The following is a 27863-nucleotide window of genomic DNA, read 5'->3' on the forward strand; positions in this document are numbered from 1 at the left end:
TCATCTCGCAGCATCAAGAAGCAATAAACTAAGTATACATAGGAATAATCATGTAGGTCAATGTCTAAGCCCTTCAATGGTATTGAATATATTGCGATGACACTTGTTACTTATTATATGTAAAATATGTACCCTATCCCACCGATACATCGTTTAAATTGACTTATTTTTCAATTGTCAAAACTTCTTGCGTATTTAAGCTCTAGTATACAATGGCATTAAGAAATGGCATTAAGATATGAAAACTAAATTTTCGTAAGTGTTACATTAACTTATTTTCCTAAGATCTTCTTTATTTTTACATGATTGTATATAAATTTTTGTACTTTTTTTTTAATAAGAAAACAGAAGGTTTGTTTAAAGTATTGGGTGGGCATTCCATCATGTTTCCTTTTTTAGAATGGTTACTGGTAAGGCATTTACAAACAGCTATTATGGAATTGGAAAAGGCACAGCAGCTATATCAAATCTTAAATGTAATGGGTCAGAAACAGATTTGTTACATTGCTCAATGGATATTGGAGGGCGACCTCACTGTGATCATTCACAAGATGCTGGAATTTCTTGCAGTGGTATGTCCATATGACTATACAAGCATTTGCAACTGAGTAACTTAGGATAACTTGTATTGTTTGTTTTTCTCCGTTTTGTTTGTTTGTCTGTTGGCTACTGATGCTTCTAAATCTAAATAACAGTACTGTTTTGCAATGTTAATGGACATTTGTAAGGTTATGTGCAACATTTTATAGCTTTAAGTTAACAAGTGTATCATACTATGAATTCCTCATTCAAAAAGGTTTATAATATTTTTTTCAGCTAACTCCTCATTTTACCTAGGAGGAAGGCATAGCAAGTTTGAAGGGACCGTTCAAATGAACTTCGGAAATTTCACTGGTTCGTTCTGTGTTGAAAATGCCACCATGACCGAGGCAAATGTTCTATGTAAAGGTCTTGGCTACTGGTACACAAGTTTCAATAATTACCTGATAGTAAAAATGGGACTAAAATAGACAATGAATAAAATAATCGAATAAAAGTTAATTTTTTTTTTTTTTTTTTTTTTTTAATATTTTCCCTTTTTTGAAAGCTGTCATTCCAGTCTGGCATAAATTTAGACCACTCATTCTTATCAATTCATTCTGTATTTTATCTGTATTTACTTTGTGTTCTTTATAAATGTGGCTACTTTTAACGTATTCATTATTTGATTATGTAAGACATTATTTTCCTACCATTTTATGTTTTACCGAAAGAGCAAGTTAAACAAATTAATTAATTGGATTTTTTTTATGATGCATTACACGAGTACTAATACAATGTAGAGGGTAAATATATTTTTACAGGAGTAATACTGGAAATGTTTTTACTAACTCATGGTTTGGTCAGGGATCGGGTGAGTCATTCGATATAAAACCTCTCTGTTCAGGTGACGAGTCAAATATTCTCTTCTGCAAGATGGGTAGAACCCTTGGTAAACACTACTGTTCCCACAACCATGATATTGGAGTGAGATGTACAGCGAATCCACTGGGTGAATTTTAATGTTTAAAATTTATTTACGATATCTTGCACTTACATTGAACAAAACAAGTTCTGTACACAGTGAAATCTGTCTATAACGAAATCCTGTTGTACTTTAAAATGAGACCAGTTTAGACAGGTGGTCGGTATACAACTGTTCAAACTACAAATAAACTGATAAAGGGAAGTCTGATTTAGAAAGTGTTACATAATTATTGGGATTTGGTTTAAGCATGTTTCACTTTATGTCCGAAAAGGTTAGATTTGTGAGACCTAATTTATATGCCTTTGATATTTTTGTACGTTGTGCTATTTTGTTTATTTTATATTATTTTTTTGTGTTTGTCTATTTTCAGTGTCTAGTTGTTATCCATGTATTATATTATTTTGCTCAAATACTGGTTTTCTTGATTATGTTTCAAACATTTGGATTGTTTTTTCGTCTAGTTGTTCAAAGAAAACATATTTTTCTAAATAAAAATACTATTTTAAAACCTTTCAATTATATTAAAGATAAAGATTTTTCATGGTAGTGTATGTATTTCTAGCTATTATATTAAGTTACTAAATTAAAATGTTTAGAATTATATTCTCACTTTGGCAATGCATGTGGTTAGCATCTTGTGTTTCAATACTTTCTACGAGTCTGTGTTCGTCGTTTCTAATATTGATTAAACATGTTTACCACAATCTTCAGAAAAAATCAAGTTATAAATATATTAACAATGTATCCACCTTTCAGGTTTGCAAAATATACGCCTTGCCCTTGGACAATCAACTGGAGATGGCCGTCTCGAAATTCGCCATAACGGTAAATGGGGCGCCGTTTGTTCCGACCAATGGACAAACGCTAATTCGGCTGTTGTGTGCAGAATGTTAGGATATAGGTTTGTCGAAGATAAATATAATTCAGCAAATGAGTAAATATGAATTTTTTGAGATGCTATTGTTTGGTAATAGATAAAGTATGCCGTTTCACTGAAGTATGAGTGTACCCTTGAATAATTTTGATTTGTTCATGTTCTAAAGTTGTAAATTCACTTTAATGCTACTGGAAAGTGTACGCGACCATGATATTGCTGTGTCTAGAATAATAAACTTGTAATAAGTTAAGACTTCGAAATCGCTTTCTATCGTTGAATAATGTTTTACAAGGTAGCACAATCATTAAATACTATACAAATATAGGGTTAATTTTCATCAAATTTGTATGAAGTGCTCAAAATGTTAACCTAATACATTGTATTTTATTACCATAAATTTGCAGTGAAAATGACATACAAGCCAAGTTTGTGTCCCGAAACAGCTTGTCCGTAATTCTTGGGTCACTTGCGTGTCTGGGAAATGAAACTGATATTGGATTTTGTAAAGGTGGTGTAGATAAATCAAATTGTACAGACAATGTGGTGTATATAGATTGCTCTGGTGAGTTTTTTGAAAACAAAGTGTAATAAAATATTTTTGTTATAACCCTTGTAATCTTTTTTTCAGATTACCGAAGTTTTAGAAAGCCGTTTGCTTTACCGTCGCTCTCTGGAAAAAACATACATGTACAAATCAGTACTCAATCAAACATTATCAAATGTTGCCGTTACTTTTAAATTTAACGAGATGAATGCCACCATCTCAATAGCAATTCAATTACATTAATCCAGATTCAGTGTATTACTGTGAAAAGAAATTGTATTCGTGGATACCAATTTTCGTGGATTAAAATAGAACAAAAGTTCGTGGATTATTTAATTCGTGGTTTTGAGGTTTTCGTTGGGTACCAAATTTTGTGCGTTGGCATTCTCACGAAAACCACGAAAATTGGTTCCACATGAACAATAGTACTTTCACAGTAATATTTTTAGCCTACGCTATTATACGATTTTTCATTTAATAGTCAGATTGACTACTTCCGACTCGCACGAAGGTAGCGTGCACAACGGCATTGGCTCATTCTTAAACTCTTATATGTAAATAACACATTTGATACATCATATTATTGTAAAAACAATATTTCAGAAATGTATTATAATTACTCAAGTATTCAAGTCTATCCGTTTGCCACCGAATCCTCTGAACACACCTACTGTAAGCTTACTATACACCAAAACTCAACATAAAAAAGGATAAATGGCATTGGTATTAAAATCCCAATAACAGATACAAATATAATGTATCTTTTATGTCATTTTTAAAAACAAGTTATACATCCTAATGCATGGTACATTTTGAAACATATAAGTATACGATGTTTTCTTGAAATGTGAGTTTTCGTTTGGATACTTGAACAACTGTCTGGCGGTAGGAGACGTGTTGAATGGCCATTTGCCAAGTCCTGCTTACGATTATACTTTGACGTTGTTTTTCACTAGGTGGAATGCGAATCAAATTGAGTGGTGGATCGTCTCCTATGGACGGACGGGTTGATATAAAAGGAAATGGGAAGTGGGGCAGTTTATGTGATGTTAATGTTGGACTTTCTGAACAAGATGTTCTTTGTAAAATGCTTGGCTACAAGTAAGAGACGATAGTTAAGCTGTTCAAAGAAAATAAATCAATTTTATGAAGTTCTAAAACAAATACGTTCATGATTTAGAAACATGATGAGCGACTCAGAATTTAAACTATTTAAGTAGTAATAGCTTAAAATCATAAATTACTTATTGTTTGATGTATAACTACACATGAGTGATTTCTTTTAAGAGACACGTTACCCTACCTATACCACCTACCGTCAGCCGAAGCTCATCGGTCAGATTTTGGTATAACATCCATCAGTTGTAGTGGATTAGAGGATAGTATAGCCCAGTGTAGATATACAAATACATCGTCCTGTCACCATCGATATGCTCATTTGAAATGTTTTGGTATGTACTGTTTACTCTCGTAAACGTGACCAGGTATGTGTTGGCTTGTCTTAAGTTATAGACACAACATTTCTCATCTAGTTATAAATATTCTGTAGAATAAACAACAATCCTTCCGAAATGTAAACAATTACAACCAAAGGCAATTTAAATCTGCCTTTGATATTCCCTTTAAAAGACAAATATACCACTTCCTTGAACATGACATAACAGAAGCGAAGCATACTAGCAATATCTTCAACTGAATTTGATTTTAAGTAATGTTTTATTAATCATTATTTGTAGACAGCAAAAACTGGGTGAAATAATTGACATGACAAATCGCACCTGTTGCAATATCTCCGGGCAACTTAGATTTTACATTAATCTTAGAATTAAAGGAGAAAGGTTCCATCACATAGATGGTCTTTCCGTTGGATATTTTTTCTAGTATCCAAACAAAATTAAACCTCCTTCTTGGTGATTACAGTTGTTTGTTTCAAAATTTCAGATTGTGTCGATAAATATATTACTGAGACTGGTACAATAACATCCCTCCATTACCCCGGCAGATATGATGATAATACAGACTGTCTATATATAATAAAACCACCAGCAGGATTGTATACATTGACTGTTGACGTTCTTCAAATGGCAGACACTGGAGATTTTTTACAGGTAACGTCAACTTTCTTAAACCAATGATGATACGGATCATATAATTCTAATCATGAGATTCGTCAGATCATTCTTCAGATAACAGCCGTTTTTGATCGGTCGAGGACATCGTTGCCAGAAAGTTCATACATGCATGCATGAACGCCAGTGAACTTGACACTAACATGGCGGCCGTGTAGTTCGACGAAGTGTGGCAACGAAATGAACGGCATAATATAGCCGTAAGAATAGTTTATTACATGCACATTGATTTTACCGATCAAGTTTGTTTACAGAGAGTAATTTTCAGCTCGGAAAAAAGAAACTTATAACAGACTGAACCCTTGAAAACACGTTGTTGTAATTTTCTTTCTTCTTTGTTGTATTTCCTTAATAATTATATTCCTGTTGAATTGTTTACATTTTTTAATGCCAACTATCACTTTGTCCATGCTGCCTTCACTGTCGTTGTGCAGCCGTTTATGTGTAAATATTCCTCCGCGCTCCCATACTAATGCAAAGGAATGTGTGTGTATTGAAGCGTAAACATAAACACAGTGTATCAATATAACCGACTGAGGCTTTCAGAAGGTAACTTTGACTGTCGGATAGAATTATTAGGATTGAACAGCTATTTTCGATCGTTCATGCTTGTATGAACGACCGAAAATAGCTGTTCAATCCTATAATAAATAATGCCCTTTTTTCTTTTTTTCAATCAGATCTGTACATGAATCTTATTTCTTGTCAGAAATTTTGACATGAGACACTATTAATCACACTTTAAACATTTTCACGTTTTTTTTTTTACTGTTCATGACATTGTTTGTGCTTTTTTGTAGATAAAAGACTCTCCTTTGGGGCGTGAGTTAGGAATGTACTCAGTTTCATCATATATTGCGGTGACTATTTCTAATGAATACTGGATACGATTTAGAACAAATGGACAAAGAAGTGCTAGAGGATTTAAGCTTCACTGGGCACGTATGTGTAGTATGAAAATTTTCATGACTTACACTAAAATATGTTTTAACATGTGCAGTTATATGTTGTTACCAATTAGACAACAATGGTTAATACCACTTTTGAATGGTTCAAACTTCCCATTTATACCATATATTTCCCATTGATCCCTTTCCCATTATTTACTATGATTTTCCCTTTCCCAATAAAAAACCCATACCCCAATAGAATCCTGTTGCATATTTATTTATAAAATATTTACATTATCAAATTGAATTTTACATTTGTCTCCAACATTCAAACTATTACTTTTAATTAGATTCATTATTGCAAATATTGCAAATCGTATTGCAAATCCCCACCCCATTCCCCCATATAACATAGAATGGGATTTTCCCTATACAAGTAATACAGCTAGTTGCATTTTTTGATACATACATTTGCGCCATGACTGAAGTCATACCTTAAATTTCTTATTTTAATTGCATGATGGCGACTGTATTGATAGATGAATGTTTGACTTTTTATGAGCAACTCGGTGGGTATTTCTAGAAGCAGAGAATGCTTACCCTACCGGTGCACCTGGTCCATGCTCCCATTTTTAGTGGAGTTCGAGTTGCTCATTTGCTTTTGTTACTTTGTATGTATGATTTTAGTTACTTTATGTTCTTTGTTGTGTATGTCTGTTTTCCATGTCTGATCTTTGTCCGTGGATCACATTCTTTTATTACCGCTATAACCTTGGTTCCCTTAAATTACTCTTCTATATCTGGTTTCTGTTTCTGGATTACATGCTTCTGATTACCGCTATTACATTGGTTCCCTTGATTACTCTTAAAACACTTAGTTAACATAAGTGTTAAATAAAAAGACAAACCCTGCAATAAAACCTGGTTTTGCTACTGACTAATTTTACGTTTTATTTTTTATTGTTTTTCGATTTAAAAAAATAAAGTTTGTTAAAGACCGCATATAAAGAAATTAAGAGTTTAAAGAAGGTAAATTTCGGTTTGTACCTCCACAAATTGATCCATTAGTTTCACTCAATGTTGTATCTTTTTACAGCCTTCAGCGTTAAAGATGTCGTCGCTCTCAACTGTGAAATCGATAGGTGGGGTGCTAGTATCAATATCACTCTCCTCCATCTAGCTAACCTGACTCTAAATTATTCGGATATCTATATCAATGATCCAAACTGTTACGGACAAATAATTGGTGACCGTCTGGTTTTCGACAAGCTCTATGATGAATGTGGAACTATCAAAAATATAAATACACGAATTCCCCTGAATTATTTCGGTTCTATTTTTGTACAATATAGACAAAAAATAGTTAAAACACTATCTAAACCAATTGATTCGCTCAAATAATAATTCATTCTTGATCAACCGTTTTTTTTTCAATTATTGGTAAAAACAAGGGCGATACATAGAATATATAAAAAAAAAAAAAACAAATTCTGTCACAGACACTTTTTAAAAATGGTTGATTCTTGTTTGTGCAAATTCACTTTTTGTATGTTCATATCCGTCTATGTCAATGATACAGGATTTTTTTTTAAAATGAACACATGTATTTCAATTGAATTGTATTATTGCAGGTTACTACTATTTATAGCATATACACGAATAATTTGACATACTTTGTGAATGGAACCAGACATGAATTTCCATTAGAATGTAAAATATTTAAAGACGATAAAAGGCGGCATCTTCAACTTGATGGTGGAACTGAGTTTGGTGGGCATAATATCTTAACCTTTAAGTATATTACAGTACAAAATCTTAAGCTGATTAAGCCGTTTTGACATATAATCATTATGTATATTGCACACTGTTGATTATTTTATACTTGTATGAAATTGTTCCGCTAACGCAAACAAATGAAATCGCAGAATTATTGATTTTTTTTTACAATTGCAACAGTAAATTATAAGTACTGTGTTAATTATTGAAAGATTTTTTTCAACAGTAAATTATAAGTACTGTGCTATTTTTTTCTATCCCTTTTACATTAACAAAATAAAGGTAATATATCTCCGTTGTTGCTGTTATAGGTTAACAACTTATTTGCTTGAAGCAATTGGATTTATTTTTTAAAGAATACACACACTCTGTACGGAACTTAAAGTAGCACAATACTCTTTACTTATTGCATATTTTTAGGTCTGTAAGCTTTTTGGAAATTGATATTATTATAATTTTAAATTTGGGCAAGAGCTTTATTTGATGTTACTCCTCCTTTTGTTTTAGATCAAAATTGGGTCAAAGGAGAGGTTTTACTTGATCACAATGTAAATATGGAAAGAAAAGATGAATCCATTGACAAATCGGTTTTTAAAATGGAGCCATCAACACCATGTGACAAACTAAACATTAAACAGTGTAACCTGATCTTATCAAAGAATGGCGTCGAGGAAAGCATTTCTATTATACAAGAAGGGTAATCATTTAGTATTAAGTTGATAACTACTTAGATGTGATGGTGGAATTTAATTTAAACAAGAAAATCATTTGAACAATATAATCTACAGTTGACTATTTGAGAGGCACGTCCTCGCCGGATTAGGTTCACTTCTTTGCACCAAATGGCTATTTTTCAAAATTCTAAATTTCGCACGATCTTTAAGAATCAAATATGCGTCCTACGCACCATTTGATCATGGTTTTCCATGAATAAAGCGTCATCCTTACTTTCAAAGGACAAGCGGAATCAAAGGTTTATACCCAGAATGAAAGAACAGTTAAGACTAAACGTACACGATAACACAAAACCTCATCGGGACATTTATAAGTATATTTCAATTGTTTATTTGATTTTTTAATGCATATAAATATGTTGCATTATTGGCACTTCATTAAATACAAAAAAAATATGAGGAAGCACATCAGAAACCCATTGCAGTAATATGGTGTTCAATATTTGAGGGGACAGATAACTAAATTGTTTGAAACCTAGAAAAAGGGTTCAAACAAAATTAAATTCGACACGAAATTTAACACTGAAATTTTACCAAAGTGCTGAACATATAAATGTTTACAAAATGTTACAAATTCAAAAATTATAGTCAGCTGGTGATTTGTAGATTTCAGACTCCACGGGAGGTCAAAGTGAAGGAGAGATATGACGGAACAAAATTTATCACGATTCCGACGACAAATCAAGATAATGGCTAACTCATCTGTGAAATTTATTAGGTTGTAACATTATTACAGTAAAGGATCTTTTTACGGTCATTTTCTACATTATATTACTCGCGGTTTTAAAATGACATGCCCTATGAAAGTAATGAATAATAGTACTACAGTTACCTTGTACATGCACATATATGTAATCACGGTTCTTCTCTTTAAATGCAGGGAAGGGAGAAACTTGGTTATTCATCCTGTTTTAAGGAGGTAGACCTAGGATAAGGGACACGATTCTTGCAAATCATTGGAACGTTTGTAGTCAGCATTTTTCATTAATGTCGTGTAACCATCAAAGTACATTGGACCTGATTTCATTCTGTTTCAAATAAAAGCATGATAGGTTTGTTGAAATTGAATATGATACAAGCACATCACTGATTTCAAGACTTATGCCCCTTACCCTAGGTCTAGCTCCTCAAACTCTTTCGTGTGGAGTTGTTTTTCTTATCACAGCACAGACATAACATAAATATATATGTTTATCCAGATTGTGTTGAAGCTGAACGGATTTTTACACAATACTGGACATTTTACAAATGAGTTATTGAAAAAGTACTGTTACCACAGAATTAAGAGTCATTACTTTAAATAATGTTGTGGTCATCTGAAGCATGATCAACACGGAGGGTGATTCTAAAAAACAGAGTTTGCGTCCATAAAATTTATATACATTACCTTTTTAATGGAAACCGGAATGCATAATGTTTTTTTAGTTTCTATTTTTCAGAGTTCTAGTGTTTTCTTCATTTTCCCGGTCTTTGTCCTCGGATCATAAGTTCCCGGTCTAGTCTTTGTCCCCGGATCATAGGTATCCTTATCCTCCTTGCTTTAAGCGCGTTTTTTTTTTCTATTTATAAACTACCACTGTAAAATAGTATCTGTTCCTTCATAACAACATGGTACGCAAATTAGCCTATCAAGTGGTGGGGTCAAATCATTCAGAAATGCATTGAAAAATAAACATTGCAGGTTATATTTTACAAGATCATAGTTACCTTAATTGATGACAGTCTATGAAAAACAATTTAAGCAGTTAAGTAGATGTCATTCAAAATTACTAAGACAATTTTAGAGTTATTCCAAACTGATTACACGCATCTTACAAAAAATGTATATGAATCTGCCATTAACAACAGCCAATTAAGTACTGAAAATCCAAAACAAACCACCAATCAAATTAAATGGGAACATAAAGGATAAATATAAATAAGAAATAGTCAAAAACAATGAAATATAGTATTTAATATCATACTGAATACCTTCTTTTACAATTTAGGTAATATGTGCTGTATAAATTTAAGTAGAATCATTTGTATATTACCAAAGAGTAATCAAGGCAACCAATGTTATAGTGGTAATCAAAAGAATGTAATCCAGGGACAAAATCCAGACATGGAAAACAAACATACATAAAAAAGAACATAAAGTAACTAAAATCATACATGATCGGCCTGTTTTTGTTTTGTTTTAGATTAGCTGAGTATATGTAACTATAAAATAAAAATGTGAGGACATATGCATTTGCTTTAGGTTTTGTCAATTTTCCATTGGACCCTCGGTACAATTTCATCAAAGATCTGGCAAAAGCATGAAACAATATCCATACTGTCTGTTTTGATATAACTAAAACACTGAGCACTTAATTTGCTTCGTGAAGTCTAAACTAAAAAAATAAATTACGGTAGTTTCTTGTCGTTTGTCTATATCCTTCTTGGCATAAATCTCCCATTATCATCAAAGCATCAATTTAAATGATATCAATCCGTCTTTTTTTCCGAAATCATAGTAAACTCTCTTTTCAATTTTGTTTTGTCCAATAGATATGCGCACAACTAATCATCTTTAATCCCAGCTCTATGAAGCTGATCTAAAACTCTGTCAAGATACTCTGGATCAGGATATCCATATCTGTAAAAATTAAACATTTGTAAATAGCAAGACAATTAGAAAATTTAAACAGCAAATAATCATGATTGTAGTGATAATCAATCTCAACAAAAGGAGGAACAAGCAATTGAGACAAAAACAAGCTTCTTCTCCAGTGCTCGGATAACCTTCAACCCTCACTGCTTTCATGACTTCCCCGTTGTACCTTTTTTTATAATTTTACGACTGGAGCTTGTTTCGTCCTTGACTCTAGATTTTATTATACCCTATATCCATACAATTGGTAACCCTACAAGTAGATGTTTAATTTGCAAAATCCAGAATTCTCCTTTCAACACTGGATATATTCATCATTGTGATAATTCCATATTCACTTTAGTATAAAGACTTGTATATTTTGTTGGTATTTTCAGCTCTTAATTCTAATTTAGACACGTGATCCCACTATGTCCAATAGGAAGTTTGAAATTAAAACGCACACCTTTCTAACATCCATAATGATCAATGTGAACTTTCTTCGTATTAAAACCGTAAATATTTATCAAACAAAATATACCCCAATGACATCGCTCGAATGTGCCCGTTAATTGTACGTGGGGAAACTTATACACAAATGTTTATGGTAGCTCTATAATATATACTCTCTAAAAAATTGAAACATAGGAAAATGACATTTACTTCAAAAATAACAATCATCATTTATCACATAGAAATATGAAAGGATGAGTGACCATAAGGCCTTATTCTGCCTACTGAAATAATCGGTAAAAAATATCATAAAGTCGGAGGAAAACTGAATAACAATATCCTTTCTTTCTGCAGGAAAAAGGATTTTTCTTTTGTTTACGCTGGATCTCTATTTCAATTTATTATTTTTGTTTTAAATCAAGCTTAAAATCGCTTCAAAAATGTCCAAGTCCAACCTGGCCACCCGTGTAACCTAATTACACCATCACATACTTAGTGTACACATATCGAACATGTCCCAGCATGTATTCGATATTGCAATTTTTATACACAAGATGTATATTCAATTTTTACGCATTTGTGTGTTTTTTTAAATCGTTTTACTTGAATTTCCTGTATATAATGTAAAATTTCCAACCTTCCTTTCGTATCCAACGTCCATTTTTTTTTAAATACGGTAAAAATGTTATAAAAACTGATCCGTATTTATATCAAAGCTGTTACTTGTTGAATTATACATGGTCGCACCGTTCATGAGGTGCATAGATGTACTTGTAGATTCTCAACGGTCATGTGTAAATTAAATATATACATGTACTTTTAGTATTTTTTATCAAGCGCACCTTCTTTATCCTTCTCTTGAAAATCTTTAAAAACAAAGGAAGGTGCGTTCCGGCTAATAAATTTGGAGTGGATGCGACTCTGCATTGTTTGTTGTTAAGTTTTATTAGGTTATATAAGCATGGGATTGCCGCGAACTATTTGAGGTTTTTAAACAAGATGTATTTTTATTATTTTGAAATGTATCATTTCTAAGCTTCATGACTTCCCCTTTCTCCCCATCATTGTGTTTGGTGACTACCGATAAGTCCGAAAGCGGCATGTTTTAAGCTCCCGCTGAGAGAAGGCCAAGATAGTGGGAGATTACGAAGTGTACGATGAACTATCGATAGAGTTTACACCTTAATAGATGCACTTACTTCAAACATTCCAACATATATGTACTACTATTCATAATCATAACTTTTAATGAAAAAGTTTCATTCATTTTCATATTCAATTTCGATTTCGATTTCAATCTTTAGGAATCGATTATAGGTTGGCTGTCGATTTTTACCCTATTAAAGTACTACAATCCCCATATAGTGGCTGCTATACAAAGCTGTATATAAACACAAGAAACATCAGTGACTTTTAACTGCTGACTTTGAAGTTAAAGCTTAGGATGTAATGGCAACACATGGATTGTATATTGAACCCATCTTAATTGATTCGGTTTTCAGCGGAACACACTCTCTCTCGATAATCACCGAATTTTTATAAACATTTTTTTTTTAATTATGTCATTACATGTGTTAAAACACTACTTTACGGCACCTGAATCAAATATTATTAGCTCCTTTTAGGAATTTAATGCGAAGAAGTAAAGATGAACTAGATAAATACGTGACCGTACCAAATCGTGACTGTACAACAATTTTTAATCTTACATTGATGTCGGGCACAGAAGATAAGCATTGTATTAATTTTAAAAAAAAATTCCCAAGAGATCCACACTCAACAGAAGAAAAAACAGTATCATACTTTGTATGCGTCTCTGACAAAACTAAAACGAGTTTTTACTATACAAATAAAAAAAAATAGTGTAAAGTAAAATACCAAGATGTAAATGTTTTTTTCTCTTTATTCAACATATACTGATTGAATACGCAGAGCATATTACTTTGTTTATTTATTTTGTAAACGATTTTTTTTCTTTTTTGATATTGATAAAAACAAAGATAAAACAAATTGTTTTAATTCAAAAAATGGAAAAAATTTGAGTTTACTGAAGGGAGATAATTTCATTTCTTCTAGTAAATGCTAAAAAGCCTTATGTATCCTCTTCCTTTTGCACAATTATTTTTAAAGTGTCACTTAAGATCAAACATTTGTTCACTTTAATTTCATTTAACAGAGCATAAATGTAATTTTTTGTTATGCCCTCCATTTGCCCGAAATACATCTGTAACTCGTTTTTGCATAGACTCAAGCAGATGCTGTTTTTGAACCTGCAGAATTAGTTTTTTGCGGTGGTAGCTGCCGTTGGCGTAAGCGCCTATCCAATTCACCCCACAGATGCTCAATAGGAATGAGATCCGATGATCCTGATGGCCAGCGCATTAAATTTACATTTTATTTGTTCCAAATAGTTAATTGTAAGACGCGCATTATCATGCTGCAAAACCGCTCTGTTAACGTCGATCGCTGGCAATAAGTGTATAATTTCGTCGCGAAACCGGACAGGATTCAAGTTGCCTAGAAAGTGTACCGGCTGTTTTCTTCATGAGATGATTTTCCACATCATGACACTGCTTCCGCCGACATTGTCGACTTCTTCGACACAATTCCAGGCGAAACGTTCATCCCAGCGTAGACACATTTTCTGTCGTCTCTTTTTCCTAATTGAAAACGATATTCTTCATTTAATCAGACGCGTCTCAAGTTGAGTAGGTTCCAGGCACGAACCCTGTTTCACTATCGAATCCTCGACTGGCCATGTTGGCGTTTCAGGGTGGTTCCCAAGTACGGTCTTTTGGTGTGCAACCCGTGATTTCGTATGCATATTGTCTGTGCTGAGATTCCAACACATGTACCAGGAATGTTATAGGCTGTTGTTGTTGCAGCGACAGTCCTATTTTTCAGGTAGAACAACCAGATATAACGATCCTGGCTACAGTTGTGATAAGTGGGCAGCCTGAACGGTGTCTGTCTTACTCTGTCTGTAGTATCCTGCTGCTGGTATCGTTCCCAAAGACAAGGTGTGTAACTGCGGTGAAGGTTGTAACGTCTGGCAACATTATCCTGGCACTCCCCGGCCTGGAGTCGTCCAATTGCAATATTACGGGTAGCAGCGTCTAACCTCAACATAGCATCACCTCATCAGGATTCAACTGAACGACTGCGTTCAGGAAAATAAACACCGAGTTTTTACACTCAAATTACAAATCTAATAACACATAATTCGATCATCTAAGTCGTTTTTTGTTAAATAAAGCCCCATCTGTGACGCGTTTCAAATTTTGGCCTTAACAGCTCTCAGTTGATCAAATTTAAATAATTTCTACTGAATACCTTTAACGTCTTTTTACAACTATGTTTATATGTTGCGTTTTTTAGACAGTATAGATTACTCAATCATATCAAACTGGAACACATTTAGGGCAGCTCCTACGATTCAAGTTTTCAGTACAACATGCAATCGTACAATATATTAAGACGTTTTTGTACGTTTTTTCCCATTAATATATGTAAGATATTGTACAATAACACCGGTTACTATTGCCGAGAAAAAAATCTTAATTACCATGTGGGAGAAATTTGAGATATAGTTATTTATGGTGCTAAAAATAATAAATAAGAAAAGTTCAAAAAGACGTCTTTTTTTTCAGATTACCATTTCAATATAAGATAGAATCTTTGACATTAAAATGATAAAATACGAAAAATCAAAACAAAAATTTTAAAAATCCTCTATCGGGACAAACAGAATCATTATATGCTTGCATTACTAAATTGGAAAGCAGATCATATAAGAAATACCTTTCAGGTCCTCCATCTGGACGTGTCTTATGGTGTATATCATTCCATGTGACCACATTTTCTCTCCCTGTAGTGACTGACTTTCCAACAGTAAAGATGAGCCGCTGGTCAAAAGCTTTAGTCAACAATCGGTGGACCTTTCTTCCTTTCTCAGTAGCAGGTAAATACGCCGTTCGATGAGTGCCTTTGAATGGGGCACCAGGATTTGGGTGATTCTCCTATAATTACAAAAATCATAAAGACAATAACAGTGCACTGACTTTACAAATAACCCGACACATGCATGAGGCTAAGAACTGCGGAAGGTAGCAAAGCTTCAAGGCGAACAACATTTGATAGAAAATATCGTTAAAAAAAGCAACAGAACATCTTTCATGAACAGTAGTCACTCGACCGTGTCATCTTACACTGGAAATAACAATCTTGTGTGAAGAATGAATTTACTTTTTGTTTAAATATCTGACGGAAATTATTATCTGACTGATAAACAATCTTTTAAAGAAACTTAAACTTAGCTAAATGTAATGCATTAAAAGGTTTGTTAAGATATTAATTGAGATTGGATAATTATCCCCTTCCCACATTTAATATTTACATGGCATATCTCGTTAACATTTACGTTAACTTACATTTTGAATTCCGTCAGGAATGTCATAGTTGATGACAATTGTGTCTGTTCCAGGAAATCCAGGGAGGTATTTGTTCAATTCTTCAAAATACATGATGCCGTGAGGCTGATTTCCCAATGGTTTTCCGTAAAACTTCTTGCAAACGGGACAAGAAGGGGATACTTCAGCAAAATGTACCTTTATACAATCCCGACAGAATTCATGTCTGCATTTTGATAGAATTTCTTTATTTTCTAGGCCTTTCTCATCCTGGCAAATACTACAGAAAAATCGTTCATCTCTCCGCCTTCGACGTTTTTTCTTTGATTTAAAGTTAGTGTATGTCAGTACGACTTCGTCGAGACTAGACTGTGATAAAGTTCGTTCAACTGGCCTCCCTGTCAGTCTGGAGTATTCTTGTGCAACTTCATCAAATTGTACAGATCGCAATTTTCGCTTTCTGTTGATTGATTGAAATTCCTCATTTGTTCCAGTATAATACTTCCAGATACTTTCCTTTTCCGGAAAGGTATCAATTACTTTTTCATAGATGCTTTCTTCTGAAGAAAATGAGTAACGTGGAGTTTCAGAACCAAGATCATAGCACCTATTAAAACCACAACCATTTGTTTTTGTGGAAAGTAACAGGTCCTCCCTTTCAACTGAATTCGGGTCCTCACTCTCTGGTTTTAATGCTGGTTGCTTCGACAAGACGTCTTTGAAAGGTTTGAGTGCATTTCTAAGAATTTCTGTAATTTCGTCGTTTGATGCTAAAACATGGATATGCGTTGTTGTCTTTTGCTCAAATTGTATAAGCCAAATGAAAATGTTGTTTATTATTTTAACATGAGTTTCGAATACCATTCCTAAAACATAAAACAATTATCCAATTTAAGTGTCTGTGTAAAAAACGCAATATTAAATTAACCGCAACTTTGAAACTGTAATGAATCAAGAAATAAAAATAAGATAAGGATAAAGTGATTATTTTATCTTAACAAAACAACATAAAATATGTAAAGGTTTCAGTATGACGGAGCATTAGTGGCGTTCTATAAATGAAAACGTTCTGACACAATTTTTTTTTCTGTCCGAAGTGACATATTCCGGAAATGGTGTATGTAATTAGGAAATGATTGTCTGAACTTTTAACGCAGATTCAAAACGTGCTATAGGAAATCAGGCATATTCCCATGGACGAAATTTCATAGGCGCATTATTAAAGAAGTCAAAATTAATGTTATTGTATTCTGAGTCCCTTTAGCTAGGTAAAGCCTAAAATCATATCTTATATCAAATGTCAATCATTTAATGATTGTACTTTCCATTTGGATGTTGGGCAATGAGGCAATAAAGTTTGGTTAACACCTTTATTAATAAAGTAATAAAATATGAATTCAGTAATGATTGCACTCCATATTATGATGTAATAAAAGAACATCAATGCTGGCACTGGATGAAGCCGCACCCGATGTGGCTTGAAAATATTAAATTGATTAATTTTACAATGAAGCTGAAACTAGATACAATATTTAGACCAAAACCCAAATTGATATGACCGATCAATGCATATGTCTCGGTTATTTTTTATCATATACAGTAAAACCTCTCTAAACCAAACCCCTTTCGGACTGTAGAATTCGGTTGGTTTGGAGAGGTGTACGATTTATCTAGGTTCAAAATACATTTAAACTGAAACAATGGGACTTCAAATCTTGTCTGGTTAAGGCAGTTTTCGGTGAATTCGAGGTTCAGTTGAAACAGATTTCACTGTAATTTACACATACCTGTAGTACCAACAGGCATTGCTATTGTGTAGACAGACTCATCAAGTTCCTTTGCCCTGCAAAGTAAATTGTATACGACAAAGTTGATTTGCTCGTCACTTGAAGATTCGGCATCTTTCTCTTTCCAGACAGCGAATAAAATATGACGACTTTTCAGACCACAAGGAGATGTCGCTCGAAAAATATCGCCGACTTGACAGTGATTTGCATGCGTATGGCGTAGCTTTTGCCATTCAGATATAAAAATGTTTCCACCAAGTTTAGCCAAGCCTTTTATTATCTCATCGTTCTGGTCCCAACTCGTGTCGACAAACGCCGTAATGACGTCGGAAGACTGCTGAACAATTTCATTTGTGATTTTGTTAACAAACACCTCTTTTTCACTTATTGGTTTTTTGTTTTCCGAAGATATGGTATTCCCCATATCATTTCCGTAACTTGATTATCCCTATGCCCCTGAAAACAGAGCAAAATTAATAATGTTATACAAATTTGTTCCTGTTCGTTTATTTCCTAATTTCTATCTAAAAAGAACAAATAGTTCATATTGGAACGTTTGTTGAAAAAAAAAAAAAACAAAACAAAAAAAAACAAAAAACAAAAAACAAAAAATACGTCAGCCGCAAATATGATCAAAATTTCCAGCGTTTTGAAAAAAAAATTGATGTATTTGAAAGATGATTTGGATTTTTACAAAGTATGGGGAATATCTATCAAGAACAACATACATGCATCTAGGTGTTTCAGAACGGAGACGATCTACATACACAATGTAACGAACCTGGATATAAAATACACATAATAACTGAAGATAACGGAAACAAGACAAAAAAATGAAGCACTAGAAATATGAACTCCCAAAAAAAGCGGGAGTGACCTCAAGTGCTACTGAAAGGTATGCATGTCTAGCTTCGTCAGCGGCACCCGCAATATTGCAAGTGATTACAATCCGGTAATAATCTAGCAACAATAATGCAACTTAGCGACACTTGTCTAACACTATCGACGTTGGGGCTGAACCATTTATTTTTAACTAAGTATGATGTTGTAAGCTTAATAACTTGGTAATAGGTTTTTTTTTAATTGAGAATGAAAAAAATAAGATTGAGGTAACGGAAAAACACCATGAAATATGGACATTATCACTTATATTCTGAAATTCGTGAATTTGATCTTGAACTTGATATTCCTGCAAAAAAATTAACATAAGGGCAAAATTTTACTTGAAGATTTCGAAGAAAATGAAACGTATATCTCTCTACATTCACTACCATGATAACACGACGTTCCCAAATAAAAGATAAAACGAGTTTACAAAACGTTATAGAAAATATTAACATTTATTTAAGCAAAACCAGCAAATGGATATTAGTATACCTGAAATATTTAAGTTATTAAAAAAGCATTGCATTTAATTAAATATTGACTAAAACTCAAAATAAAAAGCGTTTTAATAAGGAAAAGCTATGATATTGTTACAAAGCAAAGTTATTAAAATATTGAAGTGTGCTATGATTACAAAAATATCAATATCAAACACATCCACTTCCGGGAGAGGATAAAATTATTCTTGTCTCTCCAGACATGTACATGCTTACTCTCAGGTTAGCGGAATTATTAATAATTGTTATAGAGATCCGAAGCGTTTTGTGTCAAAGGAGCTACATTGTTGCCACATGAAGTAATGTGGATAGTCAATCCAGAAACACGTCGAATTGAAGATATGTTGTCTTATCTGAGCGATTGAAACTTCATCATGTTTAATCAGTTGTAATGTCGACTGAAAGACATTGAACAAGTTTAAACAAGTAGAGCAAAACGGGTGTAAATAATCCGGAAACAAAGGTTTATACTACATTAACAATGCAACATATACTCCATAAATGAAAGAAAAAAAAAACAATACACTAAAAATAAATTGCAATGTGTATGCCATGTGTATGTCAAATACTATAACGTTTCTTATAAATGAACAATGGAAGGCTCAAAAAATGAACTAAATTTTGCTCAATTTAAGGAGTTAATTCCCTTTCTCCAATTAATTTTAATGCTTTCTATGTGATATGAAGTGTGTGAAACATGTTTTTTAATACACACTTCCTTGTTAACTTCCCCTTAAAAGAGTAACAACGGGAAACTGATGGAGAAGATTATATTTCTTCCGTCTAAAGATATACTCCCCAAAAGGGAAACCAATTAATTCTTCCGCGATCATAATGTTTTTACTTTTACCTTTTTATTAAAAGCAATGGTTTGTTTTATGACTGATGATTTAACTCAAGTTAAACGAACAACAGAAAAAAAAAACAAGAAATACTCTCGATGATTAGTGGGGTATTCATAGAGAATATTATACATTGTTATTACGGATTACCTACACGAAATTATTTTAGTAGTCTTGATGACCTACCATTAATCTTGAGAGGTAAAATTAAAATACTTAAACAAAAAACAAAAAAGCAAAAGCAAACAAACAAACAAAAACCAAAACAAAACAAAACAAAACAAAACAAAATCAAAAACAAAACAGAACAAAACAAAACAAAACAAAACAAAACGAATTCTGAAATCTATAAGGATTTTCTCATTTTTTAATGTTTGTCCTTCTCTTGTTTCTATGAATCAACATAATGAAGTTATTGGTCAGGTTTTAAATAATGGGAAATAAACAAATTCATTATAAAAATTCTAATAATGATATATAATTACATGCCGAGTTAGGTACATTACCTTAGAAACTAGTATGCATATGAACAGACAGGGAAGTTTAAAACAAATGTAAATTTCCTGTTATTTTTATCCTTTAAGTTCATCCAAAATCGAAAACACTTACCTAGTTGATTAGTAAATTCACGTGATTTTTCTACAAACAATGATAGATGCACCCTTGAAAGTATTTTATTTTGTTCTATTGACAAACATATAAACATAATAAAATAAGTGGACTTCTCTATTACACTTTCGGTTTCGGTTGGGTTTGTCAATGGTTTAAGTGTTAAAGTGTTAAAATGCACGTATATTCACTTCACCGAATAAAAGCATTAAAATTAAATTTATGTAAAGACAGTCCGGATGATCTTCTCTTGCTTTTTTTTATATATAGGTAAAATTTACATGTACGTTAAAATTCAAACAAGGGATAACATTTAGTCACAAATTAACCCCCCCCCTTTTTGTTTACAGTTCCCGCCCCCACGAACAATGTGTTGTAGGCCAATATATATTTTTTTTATTTTTTCCAAAGGTTTTGATGAATTATACGTAACCGAGTATCAACCTGTCTAGTCAAAGCTATATAATTCGTCTTATAAACAATTAAAATTTAAGATATACTAGAAAAAATGTGAATAATGTAGACTAAATTGACACCCTCAAAAACTTTTCACCTCCAAATTGATTTGTTTCAAAATCTAAAATAGTCCAAAATGAAAATGTGTAATAAATTGTCTATGTTACAGTATGAGATGGGTAGTTCCATATAGTTAATCATTTGGTAATGAAAGACCTCAAAAATATTCAGTTCAAAATTAAACGTAAGAGGTGCGAAGTAGGAATAAAGATGTCATTAAATTCCATTCAGAATTGTCGGAGGAGTAACGGATAAGAAATGGTTACATTGAACGGAAGTGTGGAATGAAAGACGGGCACTCCTACACCGCAAGAGGAAAAGGGATAGGGGTCGTTTAGTTCACATTGATATAAAGACCAATCTAGACTATAAGAACATAATCTATCGATAAATGCAGGGTCTTTAGAAATAGGTTTAACTTCTTGTTAGTCAATATCTACGGCCAAAAACAAAAACAAAAAATGTGCCTTTAATTGCCGCCCTATTGTTCAAAAGGCACGTTTATTGTACTATCTGGCTTATAATGGTAAATTAAAATAACCTACTCACGATGACCCTGTATGTCAGAAAAAAAATGAAAACTGTATAAATCACCTCCAAAATCGGATAAATGGTAAAGAAAAGTATATAGTGGAGAAAATTGTTAACAATATTAAAGTTCTTTAAATATTGTATACTTTTATTTTACTACAATATATATAAAATTTTACCATCTACAAAAGTGAAAAGTGAAACATGTTCATCATAATTTTTCAATAAAATTTGAATTTTATACATATTTTTTCCCGTTTGAATTAGAAATATTCTAAAAGCACTTACACATGAATCATATTGTGTGTTGAGTGACATATGTGTACATGTAGTATACTTAAGCAATACATCATAAACACACTTCCTTTCTTTCATACCACACATTAATTCTTAATTTTCTTCCTTATGTGTTTTATATTAATCTTCCGTGGAATGCTACACCATCGTGAAGAAGGTTACATATAAACTTTGGTGACAACACAAATGCCTATATTATTCATTTACAGAAAAAAGGTCCATGCGTAAATGTGTGCACGTGTCTGCATGGTTTTACACAAGAATCATATTACATTTGTTCTTATTGACGATGTCTTTTTAACGGACGTGATTTGTTGTAGATAAAACTAAAATACGTTGTCTCTTCAGTTTAAGTGATCGAAATATTTCGGATTCATTGCAGGAAAGGCCATGATAAAAACCAACATTTTTTCAGTTACGAGACTTGGTTGTTCGCATCGCTAGCCATGTTAATTGCATAATGATTTAACTTCCTTAACAGGCTTTCTGATTCGATAAATTTTTTTGTCCGTCATCTCAGTAGACCCAGTTATGTGATGTGGCTGTTGTGTCATCAAATTTTTTTGCTGGTTTATTCCTTGAATTTTGATACTAAAATTAAATTATAAGGAAAGACTGTTCTACTTTTTTTAAATAACCCCAATGCTCATGAGTGTGCACTACGTAACATGTTATGTCCCAATAAACCTAATAGTCATTCCTCAAGTAATACAAATATTTTGGACAAGTGTTACATTTATAGTGTAAACATTTTCATAAATATCGACTTTTTTATAGTTCAGGTTGGCAATACTACAATGTATCAAGATTTAAAGAGGAAGTATTTGTTTATACTACATTTTCCATCATTTTTATCCATTATCATACCGTAAAATAATGTGTCGTGTACTTATAACATTACGAAAATTATACAGTAACTAATTACATGTTAGGAATATCAGACAAGAACAAATAGTGTAAGAGAGTATTTATTAGAAAATTATTGTCTTTATTTCTTCACTGATACCAATGATTAAGGATGGATTAAGTCTGGAAAATAAAAGAAGTATTTGAAGTAACACTCCAGATAAGATTCATGCAAAATGTAATTCATGGTTAGAAAGCCTACTTATTTTTAATCTTGATATTTTGTTTAAAATATTAAAGTAAACAGCGATAACCATGTGGATTTTCAAAAAGCTCTTGTTCTAAGGAGAAAATAATCATATAGAACGGACTGTAGAATTAAAAATTAACTTAGGTGAACAGAAACTATCTGGTTTCAATTAGAATTGACTCCTATGAGCAGACAGGTTGGATGAACAATTATAAATTTCATCAAATCGACCTTTAAAGCAACGTAATAACAAAAATAAAAATGCGTAGCCTTTCTTGGTGTGTATCACATATTACAAAATTTGTAAGAATTCTTACAGACTACAACTTAATTGTCTTTCAGTGTTAATAATAAAGAAACAGAAGATGCTTTTTCAACTAATTCAACAAAGTGCTGATTCCTGTTAAACTGCTTACTTAAAACTTGATGAGCATAAGCATACCACATCATCAATATGAACTGTCTTATTAAGGAACAATGTTTACATACGAGGTTTTAGTGGTATATCAAAATTGTATTATTATAATTTTATAAGAACATCATTATATTCAATTGACATTTTACTTCAAGCTTGGACTTTTAATTCACGGCTATTGCAAACCGAACAAACAACATATATTATTTTACAGTATTGTACAAGTACAGTTATGTCATTTGTGATCACTGGTACTGTTTCATTATTCTAGCTGGTAAGCGGTGTTTCGGATATGCATCTATTCGCCCTTACTTTTTAATATATTGTATTTGTTATGTCAGTGTTTTCGCTTTTGCTATATTTCTTTCCTTTGTTTTGGTCAGTGCCTTTAATAAAAATTATAGAAAAAAGAGTATATGAACACATTTTCTCGCCTCGTTAAATCGTAAGCAGGTGAAGACTATTTGGGCCTTAAATATATTTCACCTTCCACTTTTAAACGAACTTACTTTGTATCAGATTGTATCTATAATATCTCTCCTCCGTTTAACCATCTTACAATTCAGTGGAAGAGTCCAATTATTTGCTCCAGGTGAGGTATATGTTATAGCGTTGTTATAAGTTATGTACCCGTTAGAAATCTACAAAAAAAACACACAAGACATTTATCAAATCAACTGGTTGGATATTTTTAGTTTTGTCATTGGGGCCAAAGTAGTAAGAACCAGATGTGTTATTGAGCATACTAGGATTATTTACATTTAAGTTCATAGTAGGAGCTTGGCTACATTTCATTTTAATAGTCCATTTTGTTGATTGAAAACATGCGCGGCAAATAGGATGGAAAGTATCTACGTTACTATGATAGTGCGTTAAGATTTACTTTAACAAGTTCTTTAAACGACTAAGTACATGTAAATATACATCATTGATATAAAATGTTCAAATAAAACAATAAGTTTCCTAATTAGGTTTCTAAACCACACCTCATTTATAGTGATAAATGACGTTCCGAAAGCCTACTGAATGCGGGATAATGTGTCTAAATAGGAAATATTTTTGATCATTTCTGATACAGAAGGGAAACAGAAAAAGAAGAGCTGGGCATTGACGTGTCACGTCGTGCATGTCACTTTATACATTTAACATTGCCGTTAATTTTCAAGGTACTGTATCACAATAGTGTCATGTCGTTGGCTTCCATACAATACCAAACAAGTCATTAATTTTTTTAATCTATTACCTGGGATGTTGTGTTACACTCATTATATCTTTGTCCGAAAAGTAACAGGTCATCAAGTATCTGACCGTAACAACCATTGCTGTTCGAAAGAATGATGTCACTATAGTTTAACTTCTTGTTCACCATTTGTAAAAGAGTAATGTTAATTGCGACACCCCATCTATCTGGCTCACAGTTGACGGTTATTACATCACTAAGAGTAAATGCTGAAGGAAAATATGAGAATAAATATTGGTAATGTGATATGTGTAGGTACTTGTTTCATTATTACAGTACCATATTAACGATGTTAAAACACATTCATTCCTTAGGGTGAATTTCCCGTTGTCAGTTAATTCTAGATAATTTCCGTCTTGTGATAGGAGTAGGTACTTGCCACTAATGAGGTTATAAAAGGTTCAATCCTAAGGATGATTAATTCTTTGTTACCTCATGCATGATAGATACATTCCTTGAAAAGTTTGCAACGTGGCCAAAAAGCAACAATTGATGCATGTTAATACGTCCAAAACGGTCTGTCATGGACATTTTCTGGTACTAATATTTAGAACAACGATACGATATGTCTTATCAAAGTTTTAATAATCGATATCCATCAAAACAGACTTCAAACGATATCATGCTAAAAGGGTATATTTTATTCATGGTTCTCTTAAAAAAAGGTGTCGTATGGACAAATCAAGATTTAACTGTTTACTTAACAGTTCTATAACAATAATAGTAATAATAATAATAATAATACTTTATTTCAAGAGGGTAACACAGTTAGTAAATACACTAATCTTCCCTGAGGCACTCAACAGTAAACAAATACAAAAAATCAATAATACATACTGTTCAAAATACAGGTTAACATACAGTCACACAAAAACAAATACATCAACTCTGTTTGCTGAGTAAATAGCATCTTAATCTGTTTTTAAAAAATTTATAGTTTTTTTTTTTTGGAATTTCTTACTATTGTTGATAGGTTGTTCCACAGAGTTGGACCAGAGTAACTAAAAGATCTTTTGTAGAGTTGAGTTTTCGTTCTAGGAATAAATATTTACCCTTGAATGTGTTTCGTAATGAGTAAGAGTTGTTATCAGATATATATTTTATCTTATTAGAGAGATAAAATGGAGCTTCACTTCTTATACTTTTAACAAATTGTAACACATTTGTAATATATCATCCTGTTTTCAACCGTCAACCATTCTATTTGTTTGAACAAAGGCGCAAATGGTGCAAGGAAATCTTTATCAAGGATTAGTTGTGCAGCCCTTTTTTGCAGTTTAGAAATGCGAGTCAGATTTCCAGACTACAGTTTCCCAATAATTAATACAAAGTAAAATGTAGCCTGAATAAAAAAGCTTCCTTGTATCAATATTTAGAAATTTCTTTTTCTTAGATAGCAGATAAATACGACTGGATATTTTAGACATTAATCTTTTTGCTTTGATCAGCATAATTGAGGATCTATCATAACACTTAGTAATTTCTCACAATTGGAGTTTTGAATAACACTAGAGCTTATTGTAAATGATGAAGCATCACTTTGTGGCAAGATTTTCTGTCTAGTTCCAATTAACATACTTTCCGTTTTAGGACAGGTAATGTTGCTACAAGATTGAAGTCATCACTACAGAAGTTTTATGGTCGTCATCATGAACTCGTATATCGTTATGGTGTATCCATCAGCACCATGAAAACTGATTTATTCAACGGGTCATAGTTTTCCTTTCCTCGTTTGTCTACCCCGGACTTGACCTTCTGTGAGCAACTCGGCGGGTGTTTCTTGAAAAACAGGAGACGCTTACCCTACCGGTGCACCTGATCCATGCTCCCAGTTTTTAGCGGAGTCCGAGTTGCTCATTTGCTTTTGTTTCTTTGTATGTATGATTATAGTTACTTTATGTTTTTGTTGTGTATGTCTGTTTTCCATGTCTGGTCTTTGTCCCTGGGTTATATTCTTTTGATTACCGCTATAAACTTAGTTCTCTTGATTACTCTTTTAAACATCTTATTACTTTCGCATCTAGACAAAAAAGATGACAGGGACAAGTTACTAACTGAAGGGATCACTACCCGCGGAAAGACTGTAATACTAGTAGGACAAAACCCCTTTAGAAAGCCTGATGACCTCATTGTATTTGTCAAACTATACAATATCCCTTTATCAGCTGATGATGATCAGATAATCAGAGAGTTAACACTTAGAGACACTGAAATAGTTGAATGTACAAGAGAATACCTAAGGGTAGACAACAAACTTACAAACTGTTGGACAGGATTGAGAATGGTTATTTGTCAGCCATTTGCTGAACCACTCCCAAAGGCCCTTAAGATCGAAAAATATACAGCTAACATTTATCATCAGGGGCAACCAAAAGACAATGATGTATTTCAATGTAATAAATGTATACAAAAAGGTCACAATATCAAGGAATGCCCAACTGATTGATAATGCAGATTTTGCTCAAAATCTAGACACAGAATGATGAACTGCCCAGGTTTAAAGAACGGAAACAGAAACAAAGATGAAAGGTCAAAATCAGAAAGCAAAAAAGAGTCTGAGTTTGAAGAAAAAACAGATGCAGCAGGCTTAGGATCAGAGGATGACAACAAAGATTCTGAGAAACAGGAAAATAAAGGTCAGATATCATTGTCACCATCAAAGAATCAAGGAAAATCAACAGATAAAAACAGTGATGATATACTGAACACTGTAAATGACCAAACTCATCCACAAGTAAATGAAAGAGATGGAAAAGGAAAAGACAAAAAGAACAAAAAGTGAACAAATAAATGACTCTAACAAGAATCAGAGCTCTAAAGGCCAACAAGACTTATCTAAATTCCTGACAAACAATGCACAAAGGGAGAACAGCAAAACAGCAAAAACTCCACCATAACCAACAGATAGAGGTGGGAACAAAATGTCAAAATATAAATGCTTCATAAAGGAAAATGATCGTTTGTATGCTAATAATCGTAATGTTTAATTTACGTTTGTATATTGAAGATTAGAAAACTATGAAAATTATATGAATTTTAAAAGTGGAAAATATGCTGTTAAAAGAAAAAAAATATTATTTTAAAAAATGATTTGAAAATGATCATTAATATGCTGTTAAATTTAATGTTCATTTCATATGAAAGGTGTGGAATAAGTACAAATTTACAAACGTTTGAACATAGTATAAACTTCAAAGGTGAGAAGAAATTTGGTG

At 32.6% G+C, this 27863-nt stretch overlaps 3 protein-coding genes across 5 annotated transcripts in view; 1 reads left to right on the forward strand and 2 right to left on the reverse strand.

The window, feature by feature from the left end:
• The window catches only part of LOC148598485 (scavenger receptor cysteine-rich domain-containing protein DMBT1-like), a 54741-nt gene extending 45527 nt beyond the window's left edge, over positions 1 to 9214 (forward strand). The window contains exons 40-52 of the mRNA XM_088562572.1: positions 400 to 572; positions 817 to 961; positions 1344 to 1531; positions 2264 to 2408; positions 2789 to 2946; positions 3885 to 4029; positions 4216 to 4379; positions 4870 to 5036; positions 5858 to 5999; positions 7044 to 7246; positions 7579 to 7717; positions 8231 to 8420; positions 9064 to 9214. Of these exons, the coding sequence (XP_088418698.1) occupies positions 400 to 572; positions 817 to 961; positions 1344 to 1531; positions 2264 to 2408; positions 2789 to 2946; positions 3885 to 4029; positions 4216 to 4379; positions 4870 to 5036; positions 5858 to 5999; positions 7044 to 7246; positions 7579 to 7717; positions 8231 to 8420; positions 9064 to 9154 (2050 nt within the window). The 3' untranslated portion in view covers positions 9155 to 9214. The remainder of the gene's footprint in view (positions 1 to 399; positions 573 to 816; positions 962 to 1343; positions 1532 to 2263; positions 2409 to 2788; positions 2947 to 3884; positions 4030 to 4215; positions 4380 to 4869; positions 5037 to 5857; positions 6000 to 7043; positions 7247 to 7578; positions 7718 to 8230; positions 8421 to 9063) is intronic.
• Positions 9215 to 10391: 1177 nt separating this feature from the next.
• LOC148598486 (uncharacterized) lies at positions 10392 to 22020 on the reverse strand. 3 transcript variants are annotated; one of them, XM_088562576.1, is made up of 5 exons: positions 21889 to 22020; positions 17721 to 18176; positions 15955 to 16799; positions 15326 to 15543; positions 10392 to 11077 (listed from the first exon to the last, which is right to left on the reverse strand). In XM_088562576.1, exons 2-5 carry the CDS (start codon positions 18142 to 18144, stop codon positions 11002 to 11004), a joined length of 1563 nt encoding a protein of 520 aa, XP_088418702.1. In that variant the 5' UTR covers positions 18145 to 18176; positions 21889 to 22020; the 3' UTR covers positions 10392 to 11001. The 3 variants fall into 3 exon arrangements, with proteins under 3 accessions (XP_088418702.1, XP_088418701.1, XP_088418700.1); XM_088562575.1 differs by lacking the exon at positions 21889 to 22020 and adding an exon at positions 20554 to 20698; XM_088562574.1 differs by lacking the exon at positions 21889 to 22020 and adding an exon at positions 20451 to 20563.
• An 829-nt stretch (positions 22021 to 22849) lies between these two features.
• Positions 22850 to 27863, reverse strand: part of LOC148598487 (scavenger receptor cysteine-rich domain-containing protein DMBT1-like) — a 53170-nt gene continuing 48156 nt past the window's right edge. Inside the window, exons 49-51 of the mRNA XM_088562573.1 lie at positions 24652 to 24857; positions 23918 to 24049; positions 22850 to 22926 (exon numbers count right to left, since the gene is read on the reverse strand). Of these exons, the coding sequence (XP_088418699.1) occupies positions 23924 to 24049; positions 24652 to 24857 (332 nt within the window). The 3' untranslated portion in view covers positions 22850 to 22926; positions 23918 to 23923. The remainder of the gene's footprint in view (positions 22927 to 23917; positions 24050 to 24651; positions 24858 to 27863) is intronic.

This window comes from Perna viridis, chromosome 14 (genome assembly GCF_037379345.1).
Source record: "Perna viridis isolate PV_CMFRI_1.1 ecotype Kerala chromosome 14, ASM3737934v1, whole genome shotgun sequence".
Classification (NCBI taxonomy): Eukaryota; Metazoa; Mollusca; class Bivalvia; order Mytilida; family Mytilidae; genus Perna; species Perna viridis.

Excerpts from the sequence above, each read along its gene's own strand:
- LOC148598486 (XM_088562576.1), bottom strand. The coding sequence starts at position 18,144 with ATGGGGAATACCATATCTTCGGAAAACAAAAAACCAATAAGTGAAAAA. Across the intron at positions 16,800-17,720 it reads AATGCCTGTTGGTACTACAG|GAATGGTATTCGAAACTCAT; the intron begins GTATGTGTAAAT and ends TTTATGTTTTAG. Across the intron at positions 11,078-15,325 it reads CCAGATGGAGGACCTGAAAG|ATATGGATATCCTGATCCAG; the intron begins GTATTTCTTATA and ends TAATTTTTACAG.